Here is a 22,260-nt window from a genome sequence, read left to right as displayed (position 1 = left end):
TATTATAACAAAAAAAGTTCTCCGAACTGAAAAAACTGCTTAGAGCTCTTACCAGTTAAAGCCTTAAAGTTGCAAATATTACTTTCAATCCAATTTTATATCTTCATTTATATAGTATTGTAGTCAACCATACTACCAAATGACAAATACCTTATTTCTGGGACCGATGTCTATTTTTAACCGAAAAGGGTCTATGAATGAAATTTTTATTCCTGTACCTCTCCTAACATTTACAATTTTACTCTTATTGTTCATGGAGGCGTATATTTTTTGTGAGCTTATTTGAAGTAATTAAGAGTTATATTTTTCAAAATCGAAAATATTTTCGTTTTGAGCATAACTATTTGGTGAAAAATTATTATCGAACTAATTTTCAGTTATTGCGCAGATCGCCATCATGGTTTAGTTCTCAACACAGAGACCCTAGTGTTTAACAATGCCAGAAGCGAAATCCAGTACTACTAAGGACGATATTATACTGCACACTTCGGTTGTGAGTCCAAGTCGGAGTCAGTGTCGAAAAACCGTTCGGTTAGAAAATTAGCATTAAAGTAATAGGAAATTTCTTACTTTTTGCAATTATGTTACTTATGGTTTAGCTAAACTTAGCAGCTGTTCCCATTTTCATTGATTGAAAATAAAAGCATTTTCATTAAGCAATCCCAAAGCCGATGACTTATTCAAAAGCTAATAGAGTTTCAGCAAACTCATTTCTAGGCGTTTACGCGAACGTCTACCAATCTCCAGAACGTTGCAGACGTTCGCGTGAACTCCTAGAAATGGGTTTGCTGAAACTCACTAATGAAATCGGAAACCGTTACTATGATTAGTCGCTTTAGTCGATGTAGTGATAAACTTCAACTTTAAGTAAAATTTCAATATATTCCGGCCAGTTAAATTTTCACATAAATAAAGCTGGACTAAAGACATTAGTGATTTTTTTAAGTGATTGGTCGAATATTATTTAATTTACAAAATTTTTTCATGTAAACACGATGTGAAAATAACAATTTACCAACCTGTTTGTCGTAGGTCCGCTGGGAATATTGTTACTAACTTCGTTGTAAAACGGCGAAATATCATTGGTATCGGGCTTCGGACCTGGTTTCGCGTGCGGTCGTAAGACGGGATAACTTCTTCCTCCTCTAGATCCATTTCGGTACTAGTCAAATACGCGTCAATAGTGTAAGAATCCTATTTTATATTATATTATAGAGTACCACACCGTAGTTTTGACCACGGCCACTATTTCAGGGGAAAACATTTAATATATGGCAAAAGCATCATTCCTGAATTTGATGAATACTTGGGTGACACCGATTTATCTACATGGTTCTTTACCACGTAACTGTTTGAATAACGCGAGAATTCGCGGGGATCAAATATATTAATTTTAAGTTAGGGAATGGGAGGGCATTGGTTTTATCTTTGGCAGCAATACTTGGAAATGGTAATGAGAAGATTTATGTAAAATGGAATGAGAATGGTTACAATACAAATATTTGTATGGTAAAATGGACGGATATGGATATTGTTTTAATGGAAATGGTAACATTTCTGCTTCAAACGCAGTGCTATAGTGATACCAACAAGCCCCTATATTTCCATCGCGATGTTAAGGCAAAGAATATGAAGCCCCAGGAATGGAAGGATTGATATTATTGGCCGCGTGTTTTGGCTGCGCTATAAACTTCCAGCAAAGCAAATCAGAGTGACCGGAAAAGGTTAACGCAACCCGGTCTCTCTTTAAAAACGAGAGGCGCAAAGGTTCCACTAGACTGAGCTACACCTTCCATTCCTGGGGCTTTATATTCTTTGGTTACGGTCAGATCAATGTCTCATCCCGACATATTTACGCTGGATATGGCCTAAAAAACACGGGTGACTATATGAAAAGATCTCTGTACAGTACCTGTTTGTACCTGTACTTGGGCACAGAATATTGATACTTGATCCCTGGATTCTTGTCGACCATTAACGCCATAATTTTGATGTTCCTTTTCAGTGGCCCTTTGATGAAGAACTTCTCGTCGTGGGATACTCGACTGTAATTGGCAATTGTACCGTCGATGTCGTAAGTACCGGGCCATCCGAAGATTTTACGTCCATTAATCACGTATTTACCGTCGCTGTTCTGTAACGCTGAAATCGCGGTAAATTAAATAGAGCTTTAACAACATGAAGAGGTCTCCGTGTCCTTACACGTTTTCAAACTACCTTACGAAAGTCTCAAAGGGCATGCATTAATAATGCTATTGCTACATTTACTAAACCTATTTGATAATTTAAATAAAATCTGAGAAAAATTATCACTATTTACTCAAACAAGTTCTTCACATCTAGCCCTATGTACGTAAAAATCGTAAAATATTGCTTATGTGATAAAGCCGGGTACGCGAAAAGAAATATTTTGATTTTAACAATAGTATGGACGCAATAGCAAGAAGAAAAATTGTTTGAAAAACTGCGAATAGGGCACAACCAGGTACCTGACAAAAACCGTGCATTTAGAATAATAATAGTAATAATCAGCTAGGCTAATACCCAAGGCACCACCTTAGGCCTAAAACATCAAGCGACTTTTAAAGCCATTAATTCAGGTGGCCGGCTTACAATGCGTAGGAGGGTGGTAGCAAGCCCTTCTTGCCACGCGAGCCAACAGCTCCTTACCCTAACTACTAAGTTTTCATGGAAGGGGAAACCGAAGAACTCGAGGGAAAACCCCATGAAACCAGTGGGGAGAGAACGTGCAAACTGTAGCGGCCCTAGCAAGTTTTTCAGGTGGCTCGAGATCTCATTGTGGCCCCCAATAGGCAATCGCTTATTATTGACAGCGTGAGGTCAGGCTTTTCGCCCCCCCTCCCCCTATGACGGCACCCGGTGCGGTCACACCGTTCGCACCACCCTAGGGCCGGCACTACTTGCCAACTCAATGCAGGAGTTGTTCCGAGTTTTCACCCAGTGCCACAAGCTGGGATCGAACCCGGCTCCTCTTGCTGCGAGGCGAAAGTGCTAACCACTCCACCACCCCACTTTGAACAATATTAATTAACTATTGAATTTCACAACACTAAAAGCATGAAATCGTACCTTTTGCCAAGAGCTAACACCTATTAATAATTAAATCGAAAATAATATTGTAGAAATACACGCATTTCATGGTCGGGTACCTGGTTTTACATTGAGGTAGAAGTCTAGAACAGCCTAAAGATTTCCAAGTTGTTTTAAATACACTAAAACACCGAAACCAAAATACGAAAGACATTGAACTTACGAGCTACGTTTATTGTATACTTTTCCGAACGAAAATCGTAAGACCTACCGTACCTAGATGATTTCCGCTATGGTCTTCGACGATAATGTTGAAGGCGTCGGCCGGGATTTCGACTACTTCTTGATAATCCTCGTCTGTAAAGAAACGGACTAGCGGCCATTACGCAAGACGTGCGTATAAAAAGCATGCACCCAGAAAAAGCAGACGAAAAAACATGCGAGACTCCTACCGGAAGTCCATCTTTTGTGTTTCTCCTTTTTGTAGACGCCTTTGACTATTGTGCACGTGCTGTTATGGCCCCCACAAACACCGCAACCGTCGAAGACCCGCGTCGACCCGATCATCGAATCGCATCCGACGGCCTGCGAAAGGTTCACACGAGGAATATTTAACCTATTAGTTTTCGTACACATCCTTTTGATTAGACAAGATTAAGTAAAAATATTAATATAAAATAATTTTATTAATAGAAAATAGCCTTTGCAATTTAAACACCCACCTCGGCAAAATATCATATCAACACACCAACGCATGTCGCGAAGATATTAATTTTGTAAAATTAAAGATTTTAGCGTTACCTTTTACCAAAATTCGGCCTGCTTCATTGTTTTAGGTGAAGTAGGATACGCGATTTGCTTAAAAGAAATAAATATGCAATAAAAGTAAAGCATTGTCCAACTTTTATTTGAGGAAATGGATCAACTGGGCTTAACGTTTTACATGGCCACGCTCCTCTATAAAATTTTGTTGAACTGCCCGCGTGCCCTCTGCAAATTTTGGAAAAGCACCCATCTCCCGATTCTTGCTAATCGCGACCTAGAGGTCATATTACCAATAAGAAATTGAAAATACTTTGTCCCCGCCCAATATTGCACAAAACGGAAAATTTCGTGTACCCTACTACACCACAAACGGAAAAGTAACGCTAGTAAACGTTAATTTTGGTTAATTTTCCAAAATTAATATCAGCGAATTTCCATTTCCACAAAATAATTTGGACACAAATGTTCAGTATCGTCTAAAGTATACAACAAAAAGTAAATTATATTGGACATGCTTTGGTGTGTTGATATTCACCCGCCGCCACCTCGAGAAGTTAAATAGGCGAACGAAAACGCAACCTTTTGACTTTAGGGAATAAGCCTTTACACAATTATGTCCTATATTTTCAACTAACCCCGCGAATAGTCTTAGTCGATAATTGCAGAAGAAAATGAACCGAAGTTATCAGATTACTATGCTCCCCATGTTGAAGTTACATTTTTACTTCGAATTTGAAATTTTGCGCGCTCCCAGGCCGAAAAAACGTTTTGTTTTTAAGAAACCATTTTTAATGTAAATAGCTATACCAACAATTCCCAAATGCAATTTCATAAGGAAAACACCCACCGATTCTGAGCGCTATTTCAATAACTTCGGTTCATTTACTTCTGATAATTGGAAATAGCCGTCGACCACCTTGGGATAAAGTTCGTCGGAACAAACGTCAGCCATTTTAAGAAACAGTTTCTCAGAAAAAAAACAGCTGCCAGATTAAGATTTTTTTGTATAAAACACACTGAAAATGGAGACATTTTGTAGGAATGAATATTTGTGTTGCAGTATTCACTTGGATTTTAGGCTTCGCGCTTAAAAAATTGTAACGAAAAATATGCCCCACTTGTTGAATTTTAATGGCAGGTAAATTTCGTCAGCTACGTTTGACCAAAAGAACAAGCCTTAATTTAAAATGGCAGATAAATTTGATAAAGACAAAGGCTTATTTTCTAACGAAATCTAAATTTTATCAAAATTAAAAGTCGTAATTTACACCTTCGCTTATAAGTTTGATCAAAAACAAAGGCTTACCGAGCATCTTCCGTTTAAACACACATGGTCTCCTTCCATTTTGCATTTGGTACCGTCTTCAGCTTTTCCGAATATGTAGGTTTTCCCAAGATCGACTGATTTGCACTTGAGTTCGCATGTTGTATGCCCTGTCGGTTTACCAGAAATTATAGAATAAATATATTACTTAAATCATTATCATCACCTGGCAGAGGAATCCATTTCTGACTTGTACGACCGGCTGTCAGTCTTCCATTCCTCCTAGAACATTGCTCGCTTCGAAAATCCCCGTCAACATGAAGACAAGGCTTAAGAAATCAAATGCACTTCCTTAGCACATTTCAAAACGACTAGACGTACAAGTAGCAACGGTTCACAAAATCATTAGCAGTGGTTTATTGTCGGGTTCGCGATTGCTTCATAAATAAAAAATTTAATTTGCATTTGTTGCGTGTGGATTTATAACCATTAAAAATTGAGAACCGCTGCTACCTTTAGTCACACGAATTGGGCAACCGTCACAATATCGATTAAAACCAGTTTTTATAGCTAGTTTTTCCATGATAATGAGACCTATTTAATCCAGTTTTAAGGTCCTAGTGTCACGTGTGACCATAGTTTTAAAACTTGATCGAACTTACTTTTTCATTACAAACGCTAAATTGCTGGGTCGCTCCGTTGCAATTTCTGAAATATTGGAACGTGAATTTTCTTGTGATTGCACGGACAGAGTGAGACACAAACTGACCTTCCGCGACAGACGCGCATGCGGCTACTGATACCGCCACCGCAATGCCGGCTGCATCGGGACCAGTGCGACCACGGATGGTGGTCGGACTGATGAGATGTCCTGGCCTCTTGGAGGGAGCTCCGTCCCTCAAGGACGTGCTCGTACGGCCTGCTGTACGTCACACGTCTGTGGGTCGCCAGTGAAGAGTTGCTCTGACTCGATACCTAACAGTGGGTGGAAGAACATATTAAGGACAAGATGCATACTTCTCTCGTTTCCGGTTATTAACTTCTGGTATTATAAACACTGCTGAAAGCACATTTTAACTATTTGCTAATTGCTGTACCTCAACGCGAAAATACGCGTAGCTTTTCGCTTTGAAAGCCACCTATAGGAATATGTGGTTTTCGGATCTCAACAAAATCATCACCATGGTTACGAACAGAAGTCCCCTTCCGTTACTTGAAACAAAACACCCAGGCTAATTTATCGTTTAAGAAATATTGGTACGAGTAATTCGCAATTTTTGTAATTATTTAAAATTTAATTAAGGTTTAGTTTTTCATTTTGGACTTTTCTACATTTTCGTATGATTTAGCATTCTTTGCATTAGTCCATAGGTGATTCTTATTAACTTAAGCTGGTACTAGTTCTGCACGTAAGAGAATGCATTTAAGGATAAATAAATCGAAGATGGTGGTACTATCTTATCCCTTTCATAGGGTCCCATGAGAGGCCTTAACTCAAGCCTGTCCTGGTAACATGAGGTTTTTAACAAGAATAAGGGCGGCTAACGGGTTGATAACAAGAATAAGGGCGGCTAACGGGTTGATAACAAGAATAAGGGCGGCTAACGGGTTGATAACAAGAATAAGGGCGGCTAACGGGTTGATAACCAGAATAAGGGCGGCTAACGGGTTGATAACCAGAATAAGGGCGGCTAACGGGTTGATAACCAGAATAAGGGCGGCTAACGGGTTGATAACCAGAATTAGGGCGGCTAACGGGTTGATAACCAGAATTAGGGCGGCTAACGGGTTGATAACCAGAATAAGGGCGGCTAACGGGTTGATAACCAGAATAAGGGCGGCTAACGGGTTGATAACCAGAATAAGGGCGGCTAACGGGTTGATAACCAGAATAAGGGCGGCTAACGGGTTGATAACCAGAATAAGGGCGGCTAACGGGTTGATAACCAGAATTAGGGCGGCTAACGGGTTGATAACCAGAATTAGGGCGGCTAACGGGTTGATAACCAGAATTAGGGCGGCTAACGGGTTGATAACCAGAATTAGGGCGGCTAACGGGTTGATAACCAGAATAAGGGCGGCTAACGGGTTGATAACCAGAATAAGGGCGGCTAACGGGTTGATAACCAGAATAAGGGCGGCTAACGGGTTGATAACCAGAATAAGGGCGGCTAACGGGTTGATAACCAGAATAAGGGCGGCTAACTGGTTGATAACCAGAATAAGGGCGGCTAACTGGTTGATAACCAGAATAAGGGCGGCTAACTGGTTGATAACCAGAATAAGGGCGGCTAACGGGTTGATAACCAGAATAAGGGCGGCTAACGGGTTGATAACCAGAATAAGGGCGGCTAACGGGTTGATAACCAGAATAAGGGCGGCTAACGGGTTGATAACCAGAATAAGGGCGGCTAACGGGTTGATAACCAGAATAAGGGCGGCTAACGGGTTGATAACCAGAATAAGGGCGGCTAACGGGTTGATAACCAGAATAAGGGCGGCTAACGGGTTGATAACAAGAATAAGGGCGGCTAACGGGTTGATAACAAGAATAAGGGCGGCTAACGGGTTGATAACAAGAATAAGGGCGGCTAACGGGTTGATAACAAGAATAAGGGCGGCTAACGGGTTGATAACAAGAATAAGGGCGGCTAACGGGTTGATAACAAGAATAAGGGCGGCTAACGGGTTGATAACAAGGATAAGGGCGGCTAACGGGTTGATAACAAGGATAAGGGCGGCTAACGGGTTGATAACAAGGATAAGGGCGGCTAACGGGTTGATAACAAGGATAAGGGCGGCTAACGGGTTGATAACAAGGATAAGGATTGCTAACACGTTTAAAACTAGGAGAAATAGTTTAAAACTGGATTACAATATTTTTCAAAATATGGCAATACTATTTCAAATAAAAGACTTGTTCGGGTATTAACATCTTTGGAAAGTGGGCTCAGTTGGGCTGAGTTATACCTTCTCAATTATCCTAAAGAAGCTCTTAATTTATTCGTCACACCTTTCAAGTATTTTCAGTTGGAGAAAAAAATGGTATGACTTACCAGAATCAGTTGCAGGATAATAATGACACAAGACGGTGAATATGTGACCAAATACCAAAGAAACCTCTCCAGCATGGCAAACTCCAACTGAATATCTGTGAATCAATGAAATTGAACTGCAATTTTAGCAAGTGATCTTTATATGTAAAATGTTTTAAGAGAGCTTTTCGCGAGCAAGCTTCGTCGCGAAAGAATGGTGACCACCCAGTTTAAATTTTAACGGTTTCTCCGTGATTTACACTGAACAGTAACGGAAACCAATACCATAGCTGAGAAATTTCCTTGCCCTAGACGTTTTCAAAAGCCGTCACTTAAGGCCTATGCCAGGCATGATCGTAATCAGCTTAGTAAAATATTAATGGCTTACAATAATACCAGAGGTTTTATAATACCCCTTCATGGTTTCTTAGTTACCACTTTTGGGCATTCTGTGATTTGTACATGCGCAAATTTGTAACGACCTAAAATTGGCCAAATATTAGTCGTTTATGGGCACTTTACGTTTACTCAGCGCGTACGTGTGCTCCATAAAAAGGGATTCAGACAATATTGCAGACGACAGGAGTACATTACACCAGAATTATTAAAACCATTCTCGTGAAGTTGATTATTTAGTTTGTAGTAAAAAGGATTACACGTTTTCAACACAGGTGGAATAAGAAGTTGGAAACTGCCTTAACTCCGAATTGAAGGGCTACTTCGCTTCTGATCAAAAGTTTATAATAAACACGCTTCGAGGTGCATTATCTAATTAAACCTTTTCCTTGTAACATTCATTTGGGTGATATGCACATTTGAACACACCGAAAACCCGCCAGGAGAAAATGAGTAATTGACTGAAAAATCAAGAATTGGCAAAATAGAAGACGACACAAGGTTCTAGGTTTTCAAAGCGAACCAAAAATTATTACCAAGTTACTTCTTTAGTCATTGCTTTAAAAATTATATTACACGTTTATATCATAACGTACAAGAAAGGAAATTGGATATTTAGTTACCCCACCAGAGGTTTATTATTATCTGAGAATACCAGGAGTATATATTATATCTTAAAGAGAAAAATTAAACTTGTACCTTCACAGGTTCTTGACAGTTTCCAATAGGATAAAAGTTTCCACATAACCACGAAAGCAAACACCACAACATCTGAAAACTACTCCGCCTATCATGTAAAATAATCACAATTCTGAATTAACTAATTTCGACACCCCATTTTCGCGATGTAATAGTTTTATAAAATCTTTATTCGGTGTATTTCATCCTGAACTATTTCTTCTTAAAAACGGAATCAGCGTGAGTTTGCGAAGGGTAAATGGTTCAAGCAAAAACACCAAAATTATAGGGATACTTCTGATAATATTTATGTCAATTTGACTTTTCAGTTTACCAACGATTTGTCAGTTTAAAACGTGAAGCGTTTAATTAACAAAAATATCAATCAGACTAGAAACTTCCCGCGTTGTCAGCTAGATGGCTCTATATTACGGGGCCTAAAATACAATAACACCTTTAAAACTACACGTTTACAGCCGAAATACGATACAAATGTTAGTCGACCCATTAAAAATCGAGGTGAAGAAGAAATAGTAGAAACAAAATAAAAGTAATGTTGATTTATGGTAACAGAGTTCTTGACTTTTGAACGATCCCGGTTTTCGAAACCTCTTCGTTTACGCGGAAATTGAAGCAAGTAGGTCGAAAGACAGAAAACGAGAAGCGTAAATATGACCATAAAGATTTCGAGTGGAAATATCCATTTTCCTCTCGAAAAGGCGTAAAAACGAGGCCCTATGAAAGAATCATCTTGTTTTGTTTCTAAAGCGGAACTCACGATTTTTATTAAGTAAACATCGCTGTTTGGAGGGATATAAAGTTTCAATCGCGGGAATTAACCAGACGGAGCACGTAGGCTTTCGTAACGTATCGCCATCGCGAAGGATACGTTACTATCCAAGCTTTGTACATAAATATTAACGTGTCAAATAAAGTTCGAAGTACCTTAATAAAATTTTACGCGGTAACGTTAGTGATAAAACCATATTTTAGCTAAAACTGATTTATACATTTTTCAATCTGGGTGAAGTTTATAAAACGGATTCTGGTAAAGGCTTAAATCCTTTTTACACACTTACACACCATGCTAAGGGATTTGCGTGTAATAGTTTCACGTATGGTGTCCGCCGCACAACATCTCGCGGTACAAAGACAGGTGATACGGCAATAAAATTGCAAATATGTCCTCGCCGACATTGGTAACATTTGTGAGGTCGGAGCCCCGGAAGTGGGGCATTTGCCCATTTTAGTAATTGTTGGCAATTTGATTTCTCGCGATTTTCGACTTAAAATGTAGATCCCTTTATTAAATTAAATCCAACTTTGTTGTAAATTATATTTTCAGTTAGTACTGATTATTTGTGAACTACGTTTACGGTTGCATTAATAAATATTAAATTTAAGTGATATTTCTGGCTAATTCGTGGGACCCAAACGACTCGCGTATGCGCTATTGTAACATTTAAATTTCGTAGCAATTGGTTCAGGCGCCATCTAACTCCAAAATAGTTCGTCTTTCGCAAACTTATTTCCAAAACCAGGTAACTCGAAAAATTCGGTTTGTCTAAAAATAATTTAAATTAACTTGTTCACGTTTCGCTACCTTTATTTCCAAAACAAGGCAACTCAAAAAAAAACCCTTTTCGATAAAATTCCTCTTGGGTTAAGTTAAAGTTGTTCAAATTTAAATATAATATTTAAAATATAGTTAATTGTGTGTACTTAAATATCCGTAACATCTTTTTTAATCATATTACAAAGGTGTCAATTCCGCACGAGAGTTATCTTACTTTTGAAGTTGTAACATTTCGTCTACAACTCGAAAGAAAATGCAAAATTTGGTCTACAATTTCCATCGTATTTTAAGTTGCGGATTAAAGTTTTAGCCTAAGCTCAAGATTTCGAACGGATTTGAAGTGGCCGAAAGTTTTTTGGGTTTCAGAATCGGTGTTTAGAATTTTTGTCGAGGTAAATCCTGAGGGTTTGTTTTTTAAAAACTAGTATTTTTTTACATAAGGAATATATTTTATAATCGTCAAGCACAAACCAACAAAATGCCTTTCAAACTTTATAAAACGCAGTTCGAGAAAAATGAACAATTGAAGTGAACTATCAAAATAAATTTAAGCGCAAAAAATCCAAAAATAGTAAAAATGAAGAGGTGGGCTAAAAGTGGTGTGCTTCAGATCAGTCACCGCCAAAATATAGCTGAAAAGAACTCTTCTGTAGCCGGCTAATAAATAAGGGACAGAAACCCAGTAAGCCTTGAAAAGGCTTATTTCAGGGTAGAAACAGCTGTAAACACCGTTATTTCCCGATTTTAACAAGACTATAAAAATTCGACAGCCAATATCCGTTTTTAAAAAAGGTAGTAAAACCTATAGTGCCACTTAAAACTCATGAAATACTAAATTAGAGTTTTCACATTTTAACTAAAAACGTTTCACTGAGAATATTCGACGAAAAATTGGAGTGCGCCGATAAACGTAAGTGTTATTGCGTTTAAGTTACAATCGCCATCTTTAGCCGAGTTACGAAACTAACACTATCATGGAATCTTTTCGCGTGGTTTCAGTTAAACATTAGATTTAATTTGAAATTTTAGACCCTAAACTTTCTTTAAAGTTTGAACCCCTTTGATTTGTTTTTTGGTTTGTCTGCTGTGTTTTGTTTGTTTTCTTTAACTTATCTTTTTAAGTACATAGTTACCCTCGCAGCCGTAAGGTATAAAAAGTAGTCTGCCCTTTTCACCAACTGAAGTCTTGGTGGTTTTGCAAAAAATCGTTTTCTCGCGTGTTTACGTTAAGGCTAGGATCGCGAAGATGTTTATTCGACGGCGGATATTTTTAGTTTCAACTCCATCTCGCGCGTAAATCTGCACGTGCGCTCCTAACAACCACATGCTGTTGCCCGAAATTTTGCTTATCTCAGATTTTCCCGCGTCGACTGAAGATTTTACGACGATACCTTTAAATGGTCTTGTCCTACATTTTAAATTAAACACCAAAATATATTAACTCTACCTACGACTGAATATATTTCAAAAATTGGTAGTGAACAAAAATATAAAAACGTTGATTAAACTTGACCCTAATTGTGAACAAAAATCTAAAAATGTTGATTAAACTTGACCCTAATTGTGAACAAAAATCTAAAAATGTTGATTAAACTTGACCCTAATTGCGATCAAAAATCTAAAGACGTTGATTAAAATCGACCGTAATTGCGATCAAAAATCTAAATATTTTGATTAAACTCGACCCTAATTGTGAACAAAAATCTAAAAACGTTGATTAAACTTGACCCTAATTGTGAACAAAAATCTAAAAATGTTGATTAAACTCGACCCTAATTGTGTGTAAATCAAATTAGGTTAAGGATTTTACCCGAACTGGTTGCTAAAAAACACCAAAATCGTCATAAAATTGGGTATTTGTGATAATTTGAACGTACCAAACTAAGCAGAAATACCCTCTAAAATAAACCACGTACTACCTCTAGATACGAAGAGAGGGTCTCTAATTTGACCTTCGTATTCAATATTACATCAATACTTTGGCGAAGTTATTGTTAGCTTTCATTTATGAAGAAATTTAAAATTAACTTAGCCTGGGCCTCAAATGGTTAAAAGGGCGAATAAACACCAGTTTCGATTTTTTCGACGTTACTGCGAAGAGAGGAGGTAGAACATTAACTCAAGTGTTTTACTTACAGTAAATTATGTAGCGGCGCCAGCAACAGACCGCGGTAGGCCTGGGCCTACTTGAAATTTTAGTAGGGGCCTCTAAAAGTCGTCTTAAGGGCCTCCAAATTATTTAATATAAGAAAATTCTGTAATTTGTTTGCGAAATAGTTTATTTATTTATTAATTTTCCAATATTCAATGCGAGTGATTCGCTTAACGACACTGCGGTTTTTATTCCTTTCAAATTTTTCGCGAGCGCTACTATATCCCAATTGTATCTTTAATTTTAACTTTACAAAAAAATGGTTATTAAACTTCCTTGTTAGTGTACCAACGTACATACATTTTCGTAAAGTTGTAAGTTCTGATGTGAGGGATGTACACGCGAAGTACCGAAGGAATGAATGTAAATTGATAGACTGGAATTGAGTCGTAGGAGTAAGTAAATAACCACTCATTGCTTAAATGTTATCGGTACACAAAAAAGGATCAACACACACTGTTTAAAGTAATGTTTAAATTACTAATTAGTTCTAATTTGGCGTCGCGTACCCATTTTACCAAAAAATTGAACCAGGTGCTTAAAAAAATTAATCCACGTGGACGGATTTGAAAACTTGGTAAGGGAGCCTCCAGAATTTGGGGGGGGGGGGGGGCTCCAAACGGTTGGCCTATCTCCCCAAAAATCCTGGCGCCGCTACTGAGTAAATATTGTTACTTATGCTTTTTTTTCATCTCCGCTAAGGGTAAAAAGAATTTGGAACGGTAAGAGACTCAAGCTTTGGCCACCGACGGTGCTGTCATCTCAGTTTTAATATTTTCCCTTTATCTTAAGCCGCTTATAAGGTTACAATAGAGAGGTTAAATAAAGGAGCTTTAGACGTTTGAACGACAACGTCGGGAGTATGCGGGACGTTCGTGACGAAATATTATTTGAAATCGGTTGACAGTGCTTCACGGAAAATTACTAAGATTCCAAATGAACTTTGACACATTTTAGATTTACTAAACCGGGGAAACACGATTAAAAAACAAATGACAACTTTACTAAGATGCGCCTTACGGTAAACTGAGCATTGTCATGGATGTACTCATTTCAACCATGAATATCGAACTGCAATAGGCAGTCTGGCCTCAGTCGCTAGGATGGGAGGTGCTTAGTTATTATGACGTTGGTCACGCGCCGACACTCAAAAATTGTATTGAAGCGAATCGTTTTAAAACTTGACTATAGCTTCAGTGCCAAGGCTTAGGACGAAATTTAATTTCTAACATTTTATTACAGATCTTTTTGTTAGAACGAAAATAAATAAGAATATTTTTAAAAAATTCCTTTATTTATGATTATTAAATAATTTGGTTAAAGTACAGGAATTTTCTAAGAATCACCAGTCATTTTCGTAGCCGGTTAAATCGTGCAATTCCTGAAACGTTTTGTGGATCGAATCAACGACAAACGCCGGCCTCCTAAGTTCTGATTGGGTGAAGTGATTACGTAAAGCGCAGAAAGGCTCCACCCATCTGAGCCGCAGATGTTAGAAAGGGTAATGATATAGTTAGATATTCATGGTTGAAATGAATACATTCATGGTATTGTCTAATCACTAAATGGTTTTGGTGTACCCTGATTTACCATCAATGTCTCTTCTCCTGGTCTATTCTTACAGATTTAGAGTTACTTTTTACAATTCTTAGGCGCATTTTAACATAATTTAAGATTTGCAGGTAAACAACTACTCACCAACCCACCTATAAAATTGCCGCGAATTGGATAAGACAAGAGTACTCAACTTTGGTGATTGGCACAATGTGTTTGTATTAATGTTTTCATAACTCCTTTTCTCACTTCGCAAAATCACGAATAGGAAGTAGTATTGCCTAACCATCTCGAACAATGCATTTCGTCGTCGGGTACACGTTATACATCGGGGCAGACGAGTATTATAGCCCAGCAATATTCAGTATTTTTATTTAAACACTAAATATGAGGAGCACGATATACACCCTACAAAAAAAATGTATATTATAGGTAAAAATACATAAATTGCAGAGTATGAAGAAAATGCTCTCCGTTCAAATTTCCAAAGAGCTCTGCTTAACCTCCGAGTTGGTGTCGTGAAATCTTTCGGGAATCCTATTAAAACGAAGCGCGTCGACCTAAACATCATTTCAGCGTCGTTAATTCAGATTAGAGCTCCCCCGTTTTCAAAGATCTTGCCGCTTTTCGAAAGTTAAAGATGTTTAAAAGATGGGGCTGGAATAAAGCCAAGAAAGATACATCTCTAGGATTGTAACGTCGCTAAACAATTTCCAAATCTTCAGAATCAAATTATTTCTGTAGAGTTACGGAAATACATAAATATATTTTAAATTCCATTTAATTCCCTTAAGGCGGCTTAAAAGGTTTCAAAAGGGGCTATAATAAAGAATAGTACCTAAAAAGAAGTAATCGTGTAATTTTACTTTTGATAAAAGTTTTAAATATCAACACGGCTTGGCTTCAAGAAAAAATTCCTCGAGGGCCTTACCTAGATGTTACACGTGGCGCCAAGTTCGTTCACGGCGTACGTGGGAACTTCAAAGATACGTGTTTAAAGGGAATATAACCTCTGGTATTTCTGTCGCCCTCCAAGGGTTCCAATATCGTCCGCTGCCTCTCAGGGCTTTTCACACCGGCGGCGCTGATAATCGCTGATTGTGAAGGGAATAAAGGAAATTGATGGGGTCCAGTGGCACCGATCGCTTTTTTTCCCAATGGGGGCTTCGGCCCCGCCGCCCCCATGGGATCGGCGCCACTGATGGGGTCTTCCATAAAGAACGCGTTGGAGGTTCTATTCCCTTTAACATATGATAACCATATCGATGTAAGCCTCTTTAAAGATAATATATTCTTAAAGGCCTAGGTTTTTTTCTGCCTGTCCCCCTTTAAATTAACTTAGTGGAGCACAAATACCCTGGTGGTAGGCCAACCGCGGAACATGTTGGCCTAATTTAAAGGGGGACAGGCAGAAGAAAACCTAGGCCTTTTAGATAAAAATCTTCGGATAAACACACGCTTGTTTTTAAAGCAGCAAGTGGGGTTGCGGAGAGGCTAACACTTTCAGCTCGCAGCTTGTGGAACCGGGTTCAGACTTTAAACAACTCACGCGTTGAGTTCTCAAGTTATCTCCCCACTGGTTAAAGGAGTTTTCGCAGAGTTCTTCGGTTTCCATTTCCCATAAAAATGTGTAAAGGGTTGACGGCAATAGTTAGTGTAGGGAGCTGTTGGCTCGCGTGGACACGTCGGTCATCCGGGATAGCGGAATGAATGTCGATAGCTGACTTGGTGGTGACTTGATTATGAGCCTAACCATTAATCCATACCTCTACTTGGAATGCTTATCCTGCCGTATCACGTATAGTAAGATCACTCTGACAGCTTTGGCCCCGCCTACGACAGAAAATATCCCCTCCGCGCGCGCTCCCCTCTCACGTTGTTGTTTGTTAAGTTAACATAGTGACGTCAAAAACACCGTCTGCCACATTGAGACGAAAATCTGCCGCGATAAGCATTTAAAGTAGAGCTATGGATTCCTGGCCTAGCTATTAGATTAATTATTATAACTAATTGGCAGAAATCCGAAATTAGATGTTTCTGGATCATCTTAAAAAATGAGCTTTAACGTTCCCTTTAAGAATTTCTTTTATTTGGACTAAATTTTAATATTCTGATGCTATCGGCGTTGCATACGACATTTGCACTTCCGAAAATCTTATCACCCGAGTTCATGACCACCACACTTTTTGTTTATGAAAAATCGTAACCAGATATTGTAGAAATCGTTTGAACTCAATATTATTTTGAATCTCAGGTTTACGCTTGGCGTTGTTTAGCGGAATGTACTTCGAACAAATCCTCCTTCACCGAATATGTAGGAACGTCTGAGGGAATTGCATAATAGTAAAGGAAATTAAGGTTTCCCTTCGGAAAAAATGCAACTAGATGAATTTGGCAATCAAATACTCCAAAGACTTTCTATATATAACACCCAAAATATCCCTCAGACTTTCATAGTCTGTGGGATATTTTGGGTATAACCTATAGCAAAAGTGACAATTACCAATCGGACCAGAATTAGATTAGAGGAAGAGAGCCATAGAGCAGCCTGTGGGCGCATTTGACTTGCCAGAGAGAAGGGGAAGACTGGGCGGGATGACAATTTTGCTCCCCCCCCCATCACGGGAGTAAGACCGAGATCGGTACCTGGTGGAAATTTATTGAAACACGGGAAAATGGCCGCCGATATAACCGCTGAAACGTCTTTGCGATCAATTATGGATAATTAACCAAATATTATCTCAAAATATCCCACAGACTTTATAGGTAATCCTCAAAATATCCCATTGACTTTCTATAGGTAATATACCAAGAATCTATTTAACCCATGAATATTCAACTATCATTAGCCAAGGTATACTCCGAGAGAACGGGGGGCGGAGCCTATTTTGGCCCCAAACGAGTGATTAATTTATTAGCCAATAAGAACGAATTCGGATATGTCATTTTCGCGCCAAATAGTTTTCGAAAGTCATAATTACGAGCCGTATTATTATTAAATAATAAATGTTATAATTTCATTATAATAATAACTATTCTAATAATATTAAATAAATACATGAATCTAATGAAATAGATCGATGATAAATACTGCAAAAAGAAACCATAACGCGCCGTTTTAGGAACTAACTCACCGACTGCTTATAAATAAAAGCCGAGTTCTACAAGTTCTACTTCGACTACGTAAATTTAAATGGCTCCGCCCCACGCTTCGCCGGAGTTGACCCAGGGTATTTCCACTTGAATATTCATGGCTTAAATAGATTCATGATAATACCCAAAATATTCCAAAAACGGTATTCTTAAATAACGTTCACCGGTGAAGTGCTAAAATAATAAAAATTTAAACTGATAAGTAGTGAAACGTACCTTTATAATTTTAAAACCCTGCATTACTTTTACCAAATATTATTAATTCTTACCACATCAAACAAGTCCACTTGAAAAAAGTTGACGTCTAAATAACGTATATTAGGGGGTAGATATAATTTCTATAATTAAGATTAAAGGACCCCACCGTCAACTACCCCTGCAAAACCAATACCACTATTTTAAAAAGCAACAATTTCGAAAACCGCCTCGAGGCAGTACTTTTCTATCTAGCCATCAGTTAACAAACTCAATCGTCTAAAGACATTCTGAGGATACCGGTCTGTAGTTATAAATAAAGCGTTATCATTCAAAAGGACCACTTTCCACGCCTTCAGGGTTACGAGGAAAACGCGTTTAACCCGCCCCAAAAATTCGGAAAACGATAATTGAAATTTCTCATTGAAGGGACCCCACGAAATTCCAAGAATAAAAAAACGAGCTATGAATATAATTTGATCTCGAAGAGATTAATGCTTTCGGCATATAGATGACAATCGTGTCTTGGGTCTAGCTAATTTAAAGCAGTCGCTTTGAAACCGTAAGCGAGTTGCAATCTTTTCCCACTAGAGGGCCTCCGTAGAAATCTTCCGCTCATTAATACATCGCCCGGTTTACCCAGCCATCGTCATTACGACGAGATCTTGATCATTTGACGTACGGTGACATTTAGTTTAGTTTAGAGCCAGTTACTTCCGAACGGGGGCGCTCCCGAGTGCAAAGCCGGAGGGGTTCGCGTTCGCGACCACCTTCGCTTGAAGGAAAATAAGTAAGTAGAGGGCATACCAGAGCCATTGCACAGTCGACGAAATCTATTTATGGTACGTTTATCTCCAGAGTGAACGGCGTCCATTTTTATTGGTGACGGCGGTAAGATTTATCGCTGAGATTTTCCGTGAGCCTTTGGCTCAAATAAGAGTAAAAGATAAAATTTATGAAGACTATTAAAATACGGTAAACCACTTCGTGAAGAAATTTAGTTTTAATGGCGGACGTAGCGATATGTTTAACAGCTGATACACTTCGATTTTACCCAAACGATGATTAAGTTTTAATCAAAAATATTTTAACGAAAATAATTTTTGTACAAAACTATATTTAAATGTTTAAAAACATTATGTTACATAATTGTATCAAAAGTTTGATCGACATCGAATAAGGGAAAGCCATTTCTTCTAATATGCAGGGAAACGTTTAGCTGAATATAGACTGTACAAAATGAAGTTAGGTCTACTCAGCTACAACTTTCGCCTACACGTTGTCTAGCGCTGGCTTAAACAGTGTTTTGCAGTTAGCTTTAAAATAAGTTCACCGCAATTCATTATTCCAAACGAAAATTTTGTGAAAGATGTAATATATAACAGAGGCCCATATATAGTAGTTTCTGCAGCTGTTAAATTTCAGGTGCAGGAGAAAATAAACACGAAGTTGAAGAGCAATTCTCGGCGCGTATCGGTATCCCGGCGAGGGTTAAAAGAAGCCGTTATCGTTAATAGGAGCCGTGGTCCTCTCGCGAGGCGTATAGGCAGGGAAATACCGAAAGTCGCGTGTCAAAACCAGATATGCGTGGGCCCTGAACCGCATCACAAGCGACTGAGAGAGAAGCCAACGAACGAACGCCGAGTAGAGAACCCTTCTCAACGAAACAAGTCGGGCAAGCCAAAAATGCTTCGTCGAATGCTCCGGGATCAAAACGACATCCTCCAGTTCTTAGGGCTAAAGGGAACTACATTTATTCATAAGCTAAGGTTCTGAAAATACAATATAAAACTTAATGGCTTTTAGCGAGAGGCGCTACCAGCGCGCTAACGGCGTTTAGCGAGAGGCGCTACCAGCGCGCTAACGGCGTTTAGCGAGAGGCGCTACCAGCGCGCTAACGGCGTTTAGCGAGAGGCGCTACCAGCGCGCTAACGGCGTTTAGCGAGAGGCGCTACCAGCGCGCTAACGGCGTTTAGCGAGAGGCGCTACTAGCGCGCTAACGGCGTTTAGCGAGAGGCGCTACTAGCGCGCTAACGGCGTTTAGCGAGAGGCGCTACTAGCGCGCTAACGGCGTTTAGCGAGAGGCGCTACTAGCGCGCTAACGGCGTTTAGCGAGAGGCGCTACTAGCGCGCTAACGGCGTTTAGCGAGAGGCGCTACTAGCGCGCTAACGGCGTTTAGCGAGAGGCGCTACTAGCGCGCTAACGGCGTTTAGCGAGAGGCGCTACTAGCGCGCTAACGGCGTTTAGCGAGAGGCGCTACTAGCGCGCTAACGGCGTTTAGCGAGAGGCGCTACTAGCGCGCTAACGGCGTTTAGCGAGAGGCGCTACTAGCGCGCTAACGGCGTTTAGCGAGAGGCGCTACTAGCGCGCTAACGGCGTTTAGCGAGAGGCGCTACTAGCGCGCTAACGGCGTTTAGCGAGAGGCGCTACTAGCGCGCTAACGGCGTTTAGCGAGAGGCGCTACTAGCGCGCTAACGGCGTTTAGCGAGAGGCGCTACTAGCGCGCTAATGGCGTTTAGCGAGAGGCGCTACTAGCGCGCTAATGGCGTTTAGCGAGAGGCGCTACTAGCGCGCTAACGGCGTTTAGCGAGGGGCGCTACCAGCGCGCTAACGGCGTTTAAAACATAGCTTTTAAGTGTTAGGAGCGTTTCTCGAAGTGAAGTATTTATTCCCTTCCCGCCAAAACGGTCAAAATGACCCCATCTAGTTTAACTTAAAATAAAATCTTGCCAATAAGGGCTTCCCTGTAAGTAATTTGTGAAACAGATCTGTTTGAGCAGATGACGTTCAATCACTCAATAGTTTCGATGAGAAGCACAGAGGAAGAAATGAACAGATACGTCGTAGAAGAAATAACACATTCTGGACGAAGCAAAAAGCGCGCGTGCATTAGCGTGAGAGAGAGACTTAAGGGCTCAAATTATTTAAAGAAATTTTCGAGCTGGGGTCATCTCGAACGACTCCCCCACCCTCCTCCGAAAAAACGGAGTTCGCAAAAACTTCAGAAGAAAGCGAACCCGAACATTAAGATTGGTGGTTGAAAGTACTTTCTCATTTGGAGGAGCTCGTTTCCGAATGGGTTGGTATCCTTCCAAACACTCGAAACGACAGATAAAAAAAGAGTCCAAATGGATTTTTTAATACTGTCTCTTAGCGGGTTGTCAAAAATGTCGATTCATGCGAAATTTTATATCAGGTTTCCCGTATAAACTAATCCAAGGTTTTTTTACTATTTTAGTTTCTATTTTTTTTACGATTTGTAGTTCTAATTTGAAAAAAAAAAAGTGGATACATTGCCGAAATTGTCTCTGAACTTCATGGATTTCATTCTGTTGGCAATTTGAATGCATCTAATGATTTAGTTGAAATAGTATATTATAATTAAGCTAATGATCGATATCTTAAAAGTTAGTGAAATTAAAGAATAAAAATCAGTTATTAAAATTGCGAACCAAATTAACTAATTTGCTTAGTTAATATTATTATTAATAATTTATTGATGTCATAGTGATAGTATAATAATATAAATTAAATATTACATCCCCCTCAGTCCACCAGAGTAAAATACTCGTGCGTGGGAGGGGTAAAACATTCATATTAAACCCAAATTGCCTTCGGCACGGTGGCCATCGAGGGGCTGATCACTCCGCGTAATCTGTGTACAGAGCCATACCTTTGACTGTACTAATGGGATTACGCGTAATCTTTGAAGTCCCTGCCTTTGGCAGTGCTAATCTAAGCGTAATCCGGTGTACAGACTTTCTAAGAGTGGTTAGCCCCTCGGTGGCCATACGACAAAAACAAAAACTTTCCATTTTGTTTTTTACTAAAGTTAATCAAAGTGTAAAAAACTTTACAATTCTTGATAACCCAAGTCTAAGCCATTTACAAATTCTTTTCTTAAAATGAGTACAATAGACCTATTTTTAATATCAATATCCAATAAATTGTGCATGTTTTGGCTTAAAGATTTTTACATTTTATTTATTTGTCATAAAAATTATCATGTGTTATCGAATCTCTAATTTTAAAGGTATAAATTAAAATACACTGACTGTAAATACTGCAAAAATTTTGAACAAATTTATTCGAGGCTGAAGTCCATCTTTCTTTGAACAAAGGTAACTAATTATATTGGCACCGAGGAGCAACAAACACAGCACCCCACACACGGAGAACGCAACCCGTCGAAAGTCGTGCATTTTCTCGCGTACAGTTTTCATTCGCTAGACGCTTTAGCGCCTGCTGCCGTCGGAAGGGGAAAATTCTGAAATTGTCTTTCCCTCCGCCCGTAAAACGTTCAGCGTAAAGGCTCGTCCAATGAAATTTGTACACAACACTGCGTTTGCGTTTTAAAAAGCTAGCTGCGTTCTACTTGTGTTTGTTACTCCTAGTTGGCACCAAGTTACTAAGCTTTTCTGCGCTAAAAGAACCATTACC

At 39.2% G+C, this 22,260-nt stretch overlaps 1 protein-coding gene across 2 annotated transcripts in view; it reads right to left on the bottom strand.

Annotated features, from left to right (window-relative positions):
• LOC149921107 (ADAMTS-like protein 5) overlaps positions 1-22,260 on the bottom strand; it is a 41,032-nt gene that overhangs the window by 2,653 nt on the left and 16,119 nt on the right. Inside the window, exons 2-10 of one of the 2 annotated variants that reach the window (XM_090163825.1) lie at positions 8,137-8,231; positions 5,850-6,055; positions 5,743-5,788; positions 5,307-5,409; positions 5,123-5,250; positions 3,504-3,636; positions 3,328-3,408; positions 1,913-2,142; positions 1,020-1,162 (exon numbers count right to left, since the gene is read on the bottom strand). In XM_090163825.1, coding sequence (XP_090019951.1) covers positions 1,020-1,162; positions 1,913-2,142; positions 3,328-3,408; positions 3,504-3,636; positions 5,123-5,250; positions 5,307-5,409; positions 5,743-5,788; positions 5,850-6,055; positions 8,137-8,211 — 1,145 coding nt within the window. In that variant the 5' untranslated portion in view covers positions 8,212-8,231. Of the gene's footprint in view, positions 1-1,019; positions 1,163-1,912; positions 2,143-3,327; positions 3,424-3,503; positions 3,637-5,122; positions 5,251-5,306; positions 5,410-5,742; positions 5,789-5,849; positions 6,056-8,136; positions 8,232-22,260 lie in introns of both variants that reach the window. The other variant, XM_090163824.1, reaches the window with a different exon arrangement.

The sequence above is a fragment of the Leiobunum rupestre genome, chromosome 11 (genome assembly GCF_980474605.1).
Source record: "Leiobunum rupestre chromosome 11, qqLeiRupe1.1.hap1, whole genome shotgun sequence".
Classification (NCBI taxonomy): Eukaryota; Metazoa; Arthropoda; class Arachnida; order Opiliones; family Sclerosomatidae; genus Leiobunum; species Leiobunum rupestre.
This window is presented reverse-complemented; position numbering and strand designations above follow the sequence as displayed.